This window comes from Dicentrarchus labrax, unplaced genomic scaffold (genome assembly GCF_905237075.1).
Source record: "Dicentrarchus labrax unplaced genomic scaffold, dlabrax2021, whole genome shotgun sequence".
NCBI lineage: Eukaryota > Metazoa > Chordata > Actinopteri > Moronidae > Dicentrarchus > Dicentrarchus labrax.
In genome coordinates this window covers 20,599,604-20,616,202 of record NW_026136702.1, presented here as the reverse complement: position 1 = coordinate 20,616,202, position 16,599 = coordinate 20,599,604, and the positions used below count along the sequence as shown (strand labels likewise).

The following is a 16,599-nucleotide window of genomic DNA, read 5'->3' as shown; positions in this document are numbered from 1 at the left end:
TAACATTATTTCCAAAACATTTTTTTAAGCTTTACCGTAAGTTCTCAGATTTATGAGAGAGAGAAAAAAAAAGTAGCCTATGTGCTGACGTAGAAATCTGTGCACACGGATTAATAAATGAATATCAAGGATCTGCTTTTAACAATTCATGTGCTTAAAGTGCTCAGCAAATATGCATTCATAAGGACAATGAAACTTTCAGTCTGGACCTCAAATGATGGATTTTGAGATCTAACATGCTGTGAGTTGTTGCCTTTTTTCAGTTTATTATGTGCAGGACATTGTATTATTGTTGTCATTAGTCTGTGCTTTAATTTAGCTGGTATGACAATTAAATACCGTATTACATTAAAAACCTTTTTTATGCAATTATACTGTAATATTCTGCTTTTAAATTCTAGACAGATATTCAGCTAGCTTTGCACTTGGTTATGTCCAGTTCAGTTGAGTTTTGTGCACACAGATTTCCACAGCAGGATTTTTCACCAAGGGAGGGGGGATGGCACGCAGCAGGGGGCTGCAGGTCGGATTGGAACCCTGGGCCGCTGCAGAAAGGGCTCAGCCTCAGTATATGGGTCGCCAGCTCAACCCACTGAGCTATCCGGACGCCCGGCTAACTACTCTTCTCTGCAGGTTACTACAGCTGCAGGGATTTCCAGACTGCTTTCTGATGATTTCTGTTTGATTTACGTGAATCCGTATGTGCGCACTCAGGTGTGTGTGTATTTGTGTATTCAGGAAACAGATTGAGATACAGTTTCACAACTCTACACACCTTTGCAAATGATATGGCAACAATAATACCTTCATATTTATAAAGTATCAGATGTCAGAGCTTACATGAGGCAACAACTACAGTTTTTAAAATAGTTACATCTTAACTCAATACCATAATATCACTTTGTCTAAAAATAAAGCAGACCGGTTTTTCTGATTTCAAACTTTAAATCTCTTTAACATTGTCAAAAGAAGTTTTGATGAATGAAAATATTGTCATTTTTTTCTGTATGTATTGTTACAAAGAAATGTATAATGTGAAATTAACAAGGTGAAAGAGATTTTCCATTTCACTCTGACTATAAATGATGTACAAACAGGCTAAGTAAGTAAAGAAAAAGAGAAGTCCTCCTCTTACTATACCTCTTTGTTTCTCTATGCATCTGCCACTTTCTACCCCCAACCCAGAAACCTGCTTTTGCCACCAGTGACATCAGTGTGTGCATGTGTGTGTGTTTGTGTGTGTGTCTGTGTGTTGGCAGTCATTGTGGAAACATTGTGTCTCAGTGGAGACATCTGGAGAGACTTAGTGGCTACTGTAGGTGGAACAAACCACACACATCATACAAAGAGCCTCTTGTTGTTTTTCATGTGGTTGGAAAATGTCCATCTCTGTGAAGGTGAGACAGAAAAGACTGCTCTGTTGTCTGTGGCAAACAAACACCTGCATTTTCCACTCATATTAGTGGCTACAATGGTCAACTTCCTTTGTTTAGGACATGGTGTGAGAATCAGGGTGCAGATTCTAAAGCTACATTGAGCAATGTATTAATAAATTGTTCCCTTTAATTGATACAGTCAAGAGAAGGCCTACTGTCGATTTCACTGAGAATCAACACATCATCAGCATGGCTTGAGTCCCTTTTGTCTCTCACAAACAAACCCTTAATAAACTTAAGAATTTAATACAAATCTAGGAAAGAGATCACCGGTCACCAGTCATCCTCAGGGATGGCAATCACTGTTGGAGGAGTTGAAAGGAAGTGGGTACTTTTTTCATTTAATGTGGGATTGTTGTTTTGTTTCTCTTTTCTGGAAACAAGTAATCAAGAGTAGGGTTGTTCCAGTACATTTTTTTCCCTTCCCAAAACAGATTCCAAGTACTGATCCGATACATGAGCTTTTAAAAAATGACTCATGTTTTGGGGTTAATAAATTACGTGCTCTTGGATTGTTGCACAGATGTGTACTCACTGATACCAATTTCCAATACTGGTATTGGTATCGGAACAACTCTACTCAAAAGTGCCAGAATCTCCCCAGCTGTACTTATTAGGAAATGGGTCTCTCCTAACACCAGGTAGGGGAATCAGTGCTAACATTAGCAAGTGCAGATAACTAGCCTGACAGTTCTTTCCAAATGCTGAATGTTGTAAAAGGACAGACGTGTTAAATCTTCAGTGGTGCAAGCGCACGTTTGTAGACCTCAGAGGTTGACAGTGAATCTTGTAGCAATGCCGACCCTCAAATGTTCATCAGCTGCTGCTATAGGAATATACTGTCAGCTAGACTGCCATTAGAGTATATCAATGCAAATGTTACAGATGAACCAGAGTTTAGGAAAGATAACATTTTCTTCAAACTGTAAAACCTGGGTGCACATTCAAGGTTCAATCACAAAATCACTGAACTCATTACCTCATTTTTAGATCTTTTTATTGTATCTTTCACATACTTAAAGGCTAACATAAAACATAAACATAAAACACTGGAGCTGTGTAAATCTTATTATCTGGGTATCTGTTCACCACTGTAACAGCTTAATTATGGAGAGTAGGGAAAGTTCATACTGTAACAGTACCAGCATGTTTGTGGAGTGAGTGCATGCAGATGTGTCTGGGGTGAAATTGGGACCTGCAGGGGTGCGTGGTGTGCTGAGGGGTGTAACACAGGAAGTGTGTGTAGGGGTGGTGGTAACCTTTGATCCTGAGCTGAGAGAGGGGGAAAGCGTTGAGGTTGTTGTAGCTGGTGTGGTTGTTGTTGGTACTGGTATGACTGCTGGTGTGGTTGTTGTTGGTACTGGTATGACTGCTGGTGTGGTTGTTGTTGGTACTGGTATGATTGCTGGTGTGGTTGTTGTTGGTGTTGGTGTTGATGCAATAGCTGGTGTGGTTGTTGTTGGTACTGGTATGACTGCTGGTGTGGTTGTTGTTGGTACTGGTATGACAGCTGGTGTTGCTGTAATGTTGGGAGTGACCTATGTTGCCACGGTAATCCAATCTGTGGAGGCATCAGATTGTTTCCTCCTCTAGTATTTATCTCCTTTTTCTTCTCCTCTCCCTCAGACAGATGTTGTTTGATGATGTAGAAGGCCTCATCATCATTCTGGGATAACACTTCTAGGTTTAGGGTGGAGACAACTCTATGAGGGCGGGGCAGGAGGGACAGAGGGATGAGGTGAGGAGTAAGGGTGGCGGGAAGGGAGAAAGACTTGACAAGTGGGGCTCTTCGAGTCATCCCCTTTGTCCTGCTCTTATCTTCCTCGCTCTCCAATGTCTCTCCCTTCTCCTCTGGTCCGTCACCATCTCTTTCTCCAGATTCAGGTTCAGCAGCATCTCCAGCGCCCGGAAAGGACTTCTCTGATTCAGGCTCCTCAAGTATTTCTGATAAAGCCTTCGGAGAGCAGCTGCTGCTGGAGCTAGACTCTGCCTCTGACTCCAAGTCCTCCTCGGGTCCAGAGTCTTCGGCTGAAGAGCTAGACTCGCCATGGTCCACCCACTGATTCGTCCGCCGGTAGCAGGCGGAACAGCGAGACAGATTGAGGAATGCAGGGCCTGAGCTGAACTGAAGAGAGGGAGACGGGAGTTATTCAGACGGTCAGTTAGTTGTTAAGAGTAATTTATCTAGTAAATGATACGTGGCTTTTTTTTCTCAGGTTGAACTTCAGTTTGGCATGCTGAGCTACATCAAGTCCTCAAACTAAAACAACAGAATATTGCAGGTCATTTGTCAGAACCTCAAAGCAGCAACAAGGAACTTTTTTTGTTGATTCTGACAGTGTATGTACACACCCATCAGTATTACATTTATTTAATAACCAGTTGAAAACTCCTCGTTGTAGACTGAAAAATTACTTGCATTAACATTCACTGATCTGCCACCGTTTGCCACAGTTTATAGTCTGATTAAAGACTGTGGTCAAAGTTTAGTTGAGAGAAATATTGTTTTAAGGGTAAAAAGAAAATGTCTGCAGAGGCAGGAGGTCAGGGTAGACTGGTGGGTCAAAACAACACTGTTTGTTTCCTGCTTCCTACTGACAGTCAACATTGGTTTCCTTGAACCATGACCACGATCGTTCCCTGACCATATTCAAGTGGTTATTGTAGCCATGAGGATGGAGATCCCCTTACCAGCTGCAATTTAAACCCAAACCACAATATTTCTGTTAACCTAACCTAACCTTAAGAGGAGTTGATTCAGCAATATACTATACAGTAGGTTGCGCTTATTCTCCAGCCAGGGGCCATTAGACCATTGTAAAAGAAAAGTGCCCAACCAGATGACGACATGTAGAAAACATGATGGAAATATGTAACTTGTGTTTTTTTATGTATTAATTTGAGGAATCTGATGTTTTTGTCGCAGACATGTTTTGTCTCCTCTGTGGAATCTTCAGTGGATGTTCAAGTCACGACATGCTTCGTGTACGTCACAATTTTTTCACCAAGTCTGTTTCCATTACACTTCCATTGCCGAATTTTGCTTTTACTGATATGCCAACTTTTAATCCTCAAGCCAATCATAAAAACCCAACCAAGAGTTTCCTTTCTGAGCTGCTTTGGAGGGATAGTAACAGAAACAGACTGTAACTTGGAAAATACCCAGGTTGTCATATAAAGCATAAATGGCTACCTTTGGTTGGTATGGAGTGTCTGCACACTGGTCCTCAGTGGAGGCTCCAGAGGATGACTGAAGTCCTCTGGACTGGTCTATACAGATTAAACAACAGGGAAGGATGGAAAACATTTTTAAAAAGCATAGAGCGACAGAAGCAGTTAGAGGAGGAAGATTGAAACAGAAACTGAGAATCACAAAGAAAAATTTGAAATTTTAATCCATACAAACTTACCATCACTTATGAGTCCTTCACTCATTGTTCCACCTTATTCACTGCATTCATTCATCCCTTTAAAAACCCTGTTGGCAAGAAACAAATGTGATTTCCAGTTAAAATATTTATTTCTCAATTAGCTCTTCAGTTTACAGCAGGTTCAAAAATACATAGTTAGTTAGTGAACTAGTAAAGACACCAGCTATTAATACTGTTGTTCAGACATTTCTGTGGGTTAAAATGGAGTCTGTCGAGCATATGAATGAATGTCAGACTCCACTGTAGTTGTGGAGGAACTATCCGGATCCATGACTTAAGTGAAAGTACAAATACCACACTGTGAAACAACTACTGTTAAAATTCGTTGCAACTGCATTGAAAATGCAGCTAAATGAAAAGTATGCATTAGTTAGTATCATCATCTTAAACTATTAAAAGTAAAAGTATGTAGTATTATGTCATTAGATTATTATTATTCATTATTATAAGTCAAGTCTCACTGTTGCAGTTGAAGCTCATTTTGAACTACTTTGTATACCTCTGCAACCAATAATTATTTTCATTATGGATTCATCTTAATCCTCCATTGATGAATTGATGGTTCGGTTTGTAAAAAGTCTGAAAATAGTGAGAAATGCCGTCCCATTTACTCTGAGCCCAAAATGAGTCTTTCGCAATGCTTTTGTCCAACCAACAGTTCAACAATTACTAAAAAAACTTTGAATACTTAAAAGAAAATAAAACTTGTTTAGTTTATATAAAAGCACCACATTTTATAAACTCTTCATGGTTTTCTTTGCAAAAACCTGAATTTTTAAACACTGGTAAAAAAATATACATAATACAATATGTCCTTCTGAAATGAGTAGAAGAATGAAGTAGCACGAAAAGAAAAAACTCAAGAAGTACCTGAAATGTACAGCACTTACCCATACTTGTACTTTCACTCCTCTTCAGGTCCAGGAGGCAGGATGAGTGTCAGGTTGTGTGGACAGCTGGGTCACGTACCTGCATTTGTTCAGGTAAATGACCGTTTACACCCAGGTGAGCTTGTGTATCTCCTTTGCATCTGTTGTTGTGAGAGTACACACAATTAATTCAACAACGTCAAAGACACAAAAAGCCCCACAGATAAGACACACACACACACACCCTCTGTAAATACACAGCAGGATCGTCCTCCAGGCCGCCCCAGTCTTCCACAAACTGAAAAAAACTCAACCCTCTCTGGAACCGACCACCAGTGATTGATTGATTTATTCTACTGTTACATTTTCATATCTGTTGACAGTGTTACGCTGTGTGTAAGGGGTTTATAAGCTTGAATAAACAATGAGAAACAGAATTAAATTCACTTCAGTTTAAAATATTTTTATTTGTTTAGACAATGAAAAGTCGCATACAACCACACACGTTACTTCGTGCAGAGACACTTAAGGCATGAAAATCTCTCCACTGGTTTGTCCAAAAAAAACTGGACAGACTGTAAAAAACACAGAATAAAGAAAATATGATTCAGTCGTAGTTCAGCGGTTTAATTCAGGTATTTTCCTCCTTCATCCTCTAAACAAGAAACAGAGATATTTGTGTTGACCAAAGCCTTAAAGGAATAGTTTCACATTCTGGCAAATTATCCACTTCCTTAGGTGAGAAGATTAATACCACTGTAAATATTAACCTAGAGCCAGGAGGTGGTTAGCTTAGCTTAGCTTAGCATGAAGACTAGAAACAAAGGGAAACAGCTAGCCTAATTCTGTCCAAAGGTTACAAAATCCAAAGTTCACTAACTAACACATTATATTTTGTTTGTTTAATCCATACAAAAAAACATACAGATTACCTTTTAAATACCAGACAAATATAAGAGTGGGATCAATCTTCTAACACGAAGACTAACTCTAAGAGAATAGGCATGATTCCCAAAATGTTGTCCTTTAAAGAGACCGTCTGTCCAATATGAATTCATAATGAAGGCCGTTAAAACTGCCAAAACACACAAGAAAACATTCACAAACTTGAGCTTTTGTATATTTTCTTCTTTATATATATTGTTTGATAACCTGTTTTTGTTTAACAATTAATTTGGAACAGATTTAACTGCTTTCCAAGCTCCTGCAGGTGCTTTAAATCCATCTTATGTTTCCATCATGAATAAAATTACCTGATAGGCAACAGGAATATAAATCATCATTTAAAGATAAAATATAGAACTACCATGCTGTTATAAATAATTATAAAATCACAATTTATTTGACATCAGAAGCTGAACATGGAGCCAACATGCGTGGGAAATTAAAAACTGCAGTGGCTAAACTGTCTGATGACAGACTGAACTCTTACTGGAAACAGCTGGCGGCCTCTGGAGAGACATCCTCACAGTATTTAGAGACAGTGAAGGGAAGTTCAAGAAAACGCAGGAAGATAAACAGTTACCTAACAAATACTGAACACACATTTTGGTAAAGGTAATACAAGAAGGAAGTTCTGTATGTTTACATAATGTTACATATAAGGCTGCTGAAACTCCAAAACATCCTTTCAAAATAAAAATATAGAGACTGACTAGAAACAAAAATAGTTTTTTTTTTTTTTAAACATTAATATCAGTTTCACAATCATCATCACTGTTATCCACCACAGTACCTTTGTCACTGGAATCCTTTTTTCAGAGCACCAACATTCAAAAAAGGACATTGTTTTTAACTCTAAAGTGCAAAAAACAACCACACCTATACACTGCATGTTGGGGAGAGTTACTGTACGTGTTTGGGGCAACTGAATTTATTTGATGCAGTCTAATCTCTGAAGGTGGAGTGAAAATACCTGATTGGTGGAGAGATTAAAGCAGCTGTGGTCAGTCTGTGTAGACATAATTCCCCAGGCCAAGAAAACATCAGAATATTAAAGTGTCTTAAAGGTAAATACAAAGTCACGCTAGCAAACGTGTTTTTGTCCAAAGCTGACATTTGTGAAGGAGTGAACTGTCCCCTAAGCTGCTGCCACACACTACGATGGCTTTACAGGTGAAGGTTCACCGTCGAAAGCATACCACAGGACCTCTCTCTCCATAAGAAACAGAATCAGGAGTTTCTTGTAGTTTCCCGTCAGTCCAGTCTTCTAGCAGGAAACTCCATATTCGTCACTGGGGATGATTGTTTACCTCACGATTGTTTGTGTTCAGATGACGTCTTTTGCATGCGTTGGAACACCACAGCGTGTCACAAGACAACAGTGGGCGGGCTTAGGAGGTCATTTTGGCAGGAAATTCGATTCACAACTTTAAGCCGACACTTTGGATTTGTGAGCTAACTGTTCTCCCTCCACCAGGTATATCATTTTTTACCTGAAGACTGATTTGTCTTATGGCAACCCAGGAAAATGAGATACTCCTACATGTTTTTATTTTAGAGGTGAATGCTGATTAATCCCCTTTTGACAAGGTTCTGTTGTTTGCTTTGGCAGAGGAAAGTGCAGCTACTGCTCAGACTGACGGAGAAAGACTACCATGTGCACAAAAGGCATCATCTGAACTCTCTGCTGAACTTCAATCCTCGACCCAGTTCATTCATTTAAGCACTTAATCTACGGCTGCAAATAAGTGAAACACCATCAAAGAAAGGAAACATTCTCAACAAACACATGCTTTAAAAAACAAGTCTGTGAGTATGTTTCCTAATGTTGTTAAGTGTTTAGTCTATTTGTGTTTATTAAGTTGCTGTTTTTGTTTTTCGGGGTCACGTTAGGCTGGAATTCATCACCAAAAGGCAAGAAAACACTCAAGAAATACAAACATTAAAAGGCAGTAACTTGCACATTCACACCTATCGGTAGTTTAGAGACTTCACCAGGGGTCTCATTTATAAAAATGTTGAACTTGAGTATTTCCGACTGTGTGCTTACGTTCCATTCACATAAAAAACCTTGCTTACGCAGGTTCTAAGAAGCGCATTTGTAACAACCACACCTGTGATCTATAAATCTCAAAGTAACTTTAAAGCGACGGCACCAGCCTTAGCGATCTCCCCCTTATATAACGCTTACACATATGAGGGTTTTGTGAGGAACAGCCGGGGCTTTCTAATTTGACACACTATTTATAGAACAGCGCAAACGGTTTTTATTTCAAAACACCTTGCGTCTGGCAATGAACTCCTCACACCTTTAAGGGATCATCCTATCACATTGTTCAAAAAGCGAATGTAAAGCTGACCACAGGCTTGGGTGCATTTACATCCCAAACTGCAACACCCTCACATAACCAGCAGGAAAATCATTTGCATCATGTCTAGACTTTGCTTAGAGATGACATCGTTTCAACGTCAAAGTAAGTTATTTATAAACAACGTGTTTTTCTGTGTGAGTCATACTTAAGCTCCATATTGATCATAAGTGAATTTTATAAATGAGGCCCCTGATCACGCAGCAGAAACAAACAGGAGGAGAAGGTGCAAACTCCTCCAGCAAAGAGCTGCAGATCAAACTGGAGTGTTGTCTTTCTTCTCATCCCAGTTTCAAACACCAAAACATTGTTCTGGCTGAGCATAACCAGCTGAACTGTGGAGACGAAGCTTTACTAGAAAACAGAATGACAGCACATTTAATGTAGATCATTACGTTTGTGCAAACTTTGGCATCTGAAGACCCAAGCTCCTCTCCTCTCTGTATTTGTGTACTCTAACAGAGATAATTGGCTCCAGGAACCTGCAGGGACGCTGTTTATCACTCTGGTTTCATCCTCAGCTATATCAGACCACTACGAGACGAGAAGCTGGCAGGAAGAGGGACGGAGTTCTTCTTTTTACCTTTGCTTTCAGCAGGCAAGCACAATTACGGAGGCCTGGAAACAGAATATAGAAGATGCTTGGGAAGTCTCAAAGGAAAGAAAAAGTTAGGAAAGTCTTCTTGAGTGAGTGGAAAAGGCAGAAAATACTTCACGAAGAGATGATTTCCTTTCATGGTTGCAGAATTTTAGTTTAAATTCAACATTTCCTGCACAATCTCTGGTCCATTTCTAGTAGTGAACAATGATCCCTGGCATCTAAACTGTCCAGAATTCAGTTATTCATACTGTGCCAGGTCACAATCCCTCTGAACTCAAAGGCTACCATCAACTCTTGGAGTGTGTCCATAGTGTGAATGTGGCTACCTGCTGAAATATGAGAGGATGACATTGCAGCATCCTCTCATCACATACTTTATACTCACAACATCTCAGGTTCAAGTCCAGCTTAGGGCAGCTGTGAGATCTCTCCCGCTGTCTTTTCTGTCTCTCCAGTGACAAGACTTAAAAACGTAAAATTAATTGTGACTCCAATGCACATGTGTTTGGCAATCAGCTGACTTCAGTGACCCAGGGGAGGTCAAACGTCGGTCAATTCATCCTTGGTTCATGGAGATGACGTCAACATCTCGAATGGATGCGGTCACTGTCGCTGATATTGATCTTGTCGTGTTCTTGACCTCTCACAGAGTCCAGCAAGTTTTTGGATGGAGGTCAGGTCTTCAGATGGACAGGTCAGTGTCTGTGTCAGTGGGTGTGGTCTTTTGGCTCACACTGCCTCCTCTCTCTTCGGGAATGGAGGGCGAGTCACCGTTGAGACTGGGCAGCACACCTGGAACACACACACACACACATGCAAGGAGTAAGTACACACACATCAGCTTTCACCAGTGGGTTGTCTTTATTTAGGAAGTGTCACACTTCCTACTGAGATCTTTTACTCAAACATATTTTTTTTATGTTTTCTTGAATGGTTATAAAACCGTCTCAATATAAAACTATTGCCTCTATAAACAAACAAGATCATCAGTGAGAAGATGGCTATTTCTATTTCTTTCTCTGCACTTTACTGGATTTTAATGGCTGTCGCTTTGAATGTTCTTATCTTTCATCACTGTCTTCCCTCTACCATGTTTTTGTTTCTTCTTGTTTTTTTATTTTAATTTTATCTTGCCTTTGTTGGCCTCAGTGCCTGGCCCTCTGCCTCCAGAGTGTCACATTGTAAAATATATAAATCAGTTATTATTATTTTTAATAAAAAGAAGTTTTACTTATGTGCGCTATTAAAAAAAGGCAGTGTAACTTACGTTCAGTATCATAAACAGAGCTGTCGGAGCATGTCCGGTTCCTGCGCTGAGTTGACCTTTGACCTCCACTCAAGTACTCCTTAAGCACACCTGACCTGAGGGGGAAAAAGGAAAGAATTATAAAAGCTGACAATCTTAATTAGTGTTTTGGCTGCTTTATTTTCAAACCCACAGAAAAGTTTACTTTGGCTTTTCCTCATTATTAACGACATTTTTTGTTGTTGATTTTTTGGGGGCTTTTTATATATTGATAGACAGGGTAAGGGGAGACAGGAAAGGGGGAGAGAGGGGGGATGAATGACATGCAGGTTGGAATAAAACCCATAGAAGTCACCATTTGCAATGCCCTTCTATTTCTCCAAGAGATTATAGTTATCAGTGATGAACAAAGTGAAAGAGTTACAATGTCTCTATACAGTACATGCCTGCTAAAAGTCCTCTAAAACCTGTGTTAGATCTACTCATAGATCAAGCCTGGAAGTGACAAAGCTTCAAGGGGGATTGGAGCATTTTCTTCATTTCTGTGACAAAAACTAAACAAAATTGTTTTTTTAATTTTTTTTATTAATATTTAAGATCTTACCCTTGAAGATTTGAACACAAGCTATATTCAAAGAGCCTTAACTCTTATCCTGCATTAGAAAGTATGCAGTTAAAACAACCAATGAGCTGATAGAACACTGGCCAACTCATCATCAAAACTCATCTATCAGGAGATAAATCTGCTTCAAATTCACCCAAGTTGCTCGTTTCACATAAACACTGAGTCAACAATCCGTAAAATGTCACTTGACAAGACAAAAAAGGGGCAAAAGGCTGGGAACCACTGTCATAGATAAAAACAAGAGGAGCCTTGGATTTTCACTGCCTTTTATTCTGCACATTTTGAGTTCAAAGGGACTTTTTGAGGAGGAGTCAAGGAACCACAATGTTTCTCATTCATCTGACCTTGACATGCTCGCCTTCATCTGTAGCTGATGAAGAATCAGCCAGAACAAGACAACAAGAGTTGTTTGGTCAGTAAAAGTCAGTTACTGACAAATGTTACTATTTTGACTAATTTTCCCCTACATTATAATATCATGGCTGTAAATGTTACCATATATCTTCCCAGATAACCCATTTTTCAAGACTGTATCTATCCTCTGAGGCTGACACTGGGTAGTGTAGTCTGGGGTAATCAAGCTGTTGCAATGCTGCCTCCTGGAGGTCATAGTTTATAGTAATTTATTATTTTTTGTCCACATGACATCCTAGTGCCATGCATTATTTGAATAAAATAATATATACTAATTATAATATAATAATATAGATGTTTTATCTATTATTTGGACAACAGGTCGGTTTTTAAGTTAAATTTAATTAAATACATAAATTTTTTATATTGCTTGTAATCCTGCCTTTTCAGCTCTTAGATGTTGATGTTTTTTCTTATTTATAGATTTTTTTCCATTTTTTTGTTGTTATTTTCATTGTTTTATGGTACTGTTATTGTTTAGTTAATTTAGTTTATTAATGATATAACACTTTGGGCTGCATCTTTGCTGTACAGATAAAGTTACTTTTACTAATGAGCAGTGGTAGGAGACTATAATAAGGTGGAATGAAGCTAGGTGATACAATATGTGTGTGCTTAAACTCACCTGTCAAAGCTGTATGTTCCAGGATGACTGATTGACCTCTTCATCTGGGCAGACAGAAGAACAGCTGTTTTAGTTTTATGACACATTTGCAATGCAAACATATATCTGCAGAACAAGAAGTTTGCATGGTGAGTTGTACCTCCACAGTTGCACCTACAGCTCAACAACTCCTTAATCTTTGTTTCTTCTTCTAAATAACTGGGTGTCATTCACAATAACTCCCAATATACAATATACATCTATTCAATTTGAGTTATTTTTTCTGGGATTATCAGGATATCCCCAGTTTTGACTTTTGTTCATTCTTACCACCCTGGGGCGATTTTTTTTACAATGTTACCAAAACATATTTCTGTAGAATAATTCTACTTGAATTAGCTGGAGTAAGTGTAATTACCCTTTCAGGAGGTCGGAGGTCAGGGGTCAAACTTTGGTTGGCCAGGGTCATACACTCCTCCAAAGTCCTGATGAAAGTTGCGCAGGTTGCACTGAGGAGAGAGGCCTGCAGAGACACGGAGAGAATGATAATTATCTGTAGTTCTCTCAAAACACAATAAACTTAAACTACAAATGGCAAACTGATCAGGATCTTTAAGACAAATAATACAATGTGTCATTCTACAGTAGATGTAATGCCTCCATCTAAGTCTAAAGTTCAGTTCTTTGATAGTACAAACTCCTCCTTAATAAACACTATCCGAAACTCTCCCCGTCCCTTTACAGGTGATACATGACCCTGCTATAAAACCTAGTGAGGATCTTTCTTAATTATGATAAGAAAAATATGAAAGCCTCAAAGTTATGAGTCTAACTTTGTGAAAATAAAGACAAATGTGACTGAAGATGTGCTACCTCTGAGGTGGGCATGGCCTCTGTGTCGTCGCTCTGTTGTGATTGGATCGTTTGGACCTGCTGGACGAGGAGGTCACAGTAGAGACGAAGTTCAGACATCTTCGTCTTCAGACAGTCAGGACCTGGCGGAGGACAATCAGACACACGCACAGTTGAGATATCTTTGTTATAACGTCACAATGACATATATCTATAGTCAGTGAGTCATACACAGAGCCTCTGAATACCAGCTTTTTATGAGAATTTATTGAAAATACTATTTTAACACATGATGTACAGCATGCCACAACCAAATAATCCAAAGGGCCAATTCAAAGAGAAGTCACTCACTTAACTGTATCCCAACAGATGTTTTCTGAATTTGTTTAAAAGCAATTTTCCCACACACACAGAGCGTCAGAAAGGGGAACAAACACAGATGTCGTACATGGACAGATTTACATACAAACTGTCTACCTTTGTGTTTGTGGCTGTCCAGAGTTCCAGCTTTAGATGAGCCTAAAGCCACCAGCCACCTCTGTCTCTCTGCAGCGTTCACAGCTCGGACGTAGAAATGCTGCTCGCCGGGGATTATCAACTCCAGACGCGTTGGATCTGTCGGATGAACTGAAATATAAGATATGAACAGTGTTTACCTTTAGTACCATGAGTGTGGACAGGTGGGTCGATCTGCCGGGCACATTAAACAGCGGTCTAACCTTTAATGTCACACACGGACATCTTGATGGATCCTTTGCTTCCTTTACCAACGTCGTCCTCGCTGTCATAATAAGAGATGACTCCATTCTCTAAGACGAACCAGCGTGGCTGCCAGCCTGAGAACAGAAATCAACCTTAAAACCGAAATATCAAATATGTGACTTTGTGTGAAGTTTTTACTGTTCCAAAGAACAATAAAAGTGCACATTTGTAGTGTATGTATGTAGTACAGTATTGCACTTCTGTAAAATTGGGAGACTAACAAGAGACACATTAAAATCGGTGCACAAAAAACCCAGATATTGCAAAAATGCTGCAGCCTGTGGTTGCCATTAATGATTATTTTTATTGTTGATTACTCTGCACCTTCTTTTCCGAAAAAAGTGCTCATCACAATTTTTATAAATCCCAAGGTGGCGTCTCCAGCCTGCTTGTTTTAAAACCCAGATATTCAAATAATTCTCACATAAATAAAGAAAAGCAACTTATCACCACAATTTGGAAGCTGGAACCTGAAAAAGAAAACTTGATAATTTATTAATACTAAATCATTTCAGCTCTACATATCCCTTAATGCAACTTTATAGTGTTTTTTCCTCAGATTTTCTGTGACTTGTAAACACAAATGTCTTTCAAACTCCACACCTCCAGGTTGTAACACAGGCTTTCTGTTAAAAAAATGTGTCAATCGAAGACGAAGCCTAGATAACCGTTATAACATCATTAGGGGCTATTTTCTCAGTTTTGACACAGCTCCTCCAGAGCCACAGAAAACATTACACATCTGTTTCCACGGGAAAAACTCCCCAAAAACTGGTGTAAACAAGGCTCTCTGATAAAGTCATAAACATAAGATTTATTTACTTGTTGCCACGTCGTCAAACTGTGTTGAATTGGCTTAAAATCAATTAAGACTATAGACATTATAGTTTCAGTGACATTTTCCTACTATTGTAGCAGAGCAATGCAAAAACTGAAACACCTAAAGGAAGAGTATGACAAAGGAAAACAGAATGACTGAAAATATGTTTAATGTATAGTTTTATGTACACAGGGGCATATGTATATCTAATATTATTCCATTTACTCTGCCACGTGCATTCTTTCAAACGTGACCTTTTATTGCAGTCTTTTTTATGCATCTATGCCTGTTTTATGTTTTTTATTACGTGTTTATGTTCTTCGATTTTATGTCCCCATGGCCCAAAGTTACAGTGCTTCATCTCTGCTATTTTCGCTTTATGGCTGACTTTATGGCACTTGAGTTTGTGCATGTTTAGAACTGAGATCTTTACGAGCAAGAGATCCTATGGTACAACAGACTCACAGACAAATGCAATGACCTACTTCCTCGTCCAAGTGCAATAAAAATTGAGAGATTTGTTCATATGACACTCATTTTATTCACAGATGACAGAAAGCAGGCCAGAGTGGGAGTCATTACAGTCATGTGCAGTGTATAATTGTCCTCCACCAGTATTATTTATATCATGCTATGCTGTTACACTGAGGTCAAATGCCATTATAGTCCCCGTTGCTGTGGGTTGCTGTTTATAGATATCAGCATATAATAATGTGACTGTAAAGTCGTGGGTTGCTCTCAGTTCTCCTGACAACAATACATTACTCAATGTCACATCGTAGCAAAAGCTGCAAGTTTAATGTGTTCAAATAAAGAATACAGAAAGGATACTGTGTCTGTTTGAGGCCGATATGCTACTGCTGGCTGCTCGGACTGTCAGTATAGTTTCACACTACATAAAGCAAAATATGATATTAGTAGGTTGAGACAGTTCAATTAACGCTAACAATCACGGCACTGGCACGCTGGCATATGGCATGTCGCATCCTTATAATAGTAATAATAGTAATAATGATAATATTAGCTCATTAGCGTCGGTTGTAACTGTTAACTTTAAGTCTGACTGCTGAAGATGTTTGAGGCTATCAGCACTGCTAACACAAACAACGTCGTTCATCCTCCAGACACTGTGTCTGTGGCTAGCTAGAAAGACACGTAGCTAAGACAGCAGTCGGACAGACGGACAGACGACTCACCTGTCATGTAATTCGTCCATTTGTACAGAATCCCCTCCATGGTGTCCCTTTACATCGGCTAATTTAGCCTGTTAGCTTTTCGCTGTCGCTCGGCAGGCTAACAGAAGCAGCGAGCTAGCTGGCTAGCTAACGTTCGCTGTCACGTTAGCTTAGCTGTCTCTCTTTCTCCTACCAGTGACAGCGGGTTAGAAAACAACCCCCATCATGAGCTGGTGCTTCTCTATAAATATGGGAACTGTCTGTGGTTGTGAGAGCGGAATGGCAGTGTTGGCAGGTTGATGTCATGTTGAGGGTTTGTTTGTGCTGAGCTGTTCATAAACTGGCAGCTAGCTAACTTGTGGGCAGTCAGCTGATGGAGAAAAAAATGTCAACAAAACAGCAGCTTCGCTACGGTGGACTGCTGGGGCCATTTCACAGGGAATTATACATCTT

The 16,599-nt window shown here is 39.4% G+C and overlaps 2 protein-coding genes across 2 annotated transcripts; both read right to left on the bottom strand.

Moving 5' to 3' along the window:
• Positions 1-2,416: 2,416 nt before the first annotated feature.
• Positions 2,417-6,068, bottom strand: LOC127352269 (uncharacterized). The gene is made up of 4 exons (XM_051380534.1): positions 5,758-6,068; positions 4,847-4,914; positions 4,630-4,706; positions 2,417-3,561 (listed from the first exon to the last, which is right to left on the bottom strand). The coding sequence occupies exons 2-4, from the start codon at positions 4,869-4,871 to the stop codon at positions 2,542-2,544; spliced, it is 1,122 nt and encodes a 373-aa protein (XP_051236494.1). The 5' UTR covers positions 4,872-4,914; positions 5,758-6,068; the 3' UTR covers positions 2,417-2,541.
• Positions 6,069-6,183: 115 nt separating this feature from the next.
• On the bottom strand, positions 6,184-16,535 carry plekha3 (pleckstrin homology domain containing, family A (phosphoinositide binding specific) member 3). The gene is made up of 8 exons (XM_051380795.1): positions 16,168-16,535; positions 14,109-14,225; positions 13,867-14,016; positions 13,411-13,532; positions 12,956-13,060; positions 12,559-12,602; positions 10,916-11,010; positions 6,184-10,440 (listed from the first exon to the last, which is right to left on the bottom strand). The coding sequence occupies exons 1-8, from the start codon at positions 16,205-16,207 to the stop codon at positions 10,331-10,333; spliced, it is 783 nt and encodes a 260-aa protein (XP_051236755.1). The 5' UTR covers positions 16,208-16,535; the 3' UTR covers positions 6,184-10,330.
• Positions 16,536-16,599: the final 64 nt, after the last annotated feature.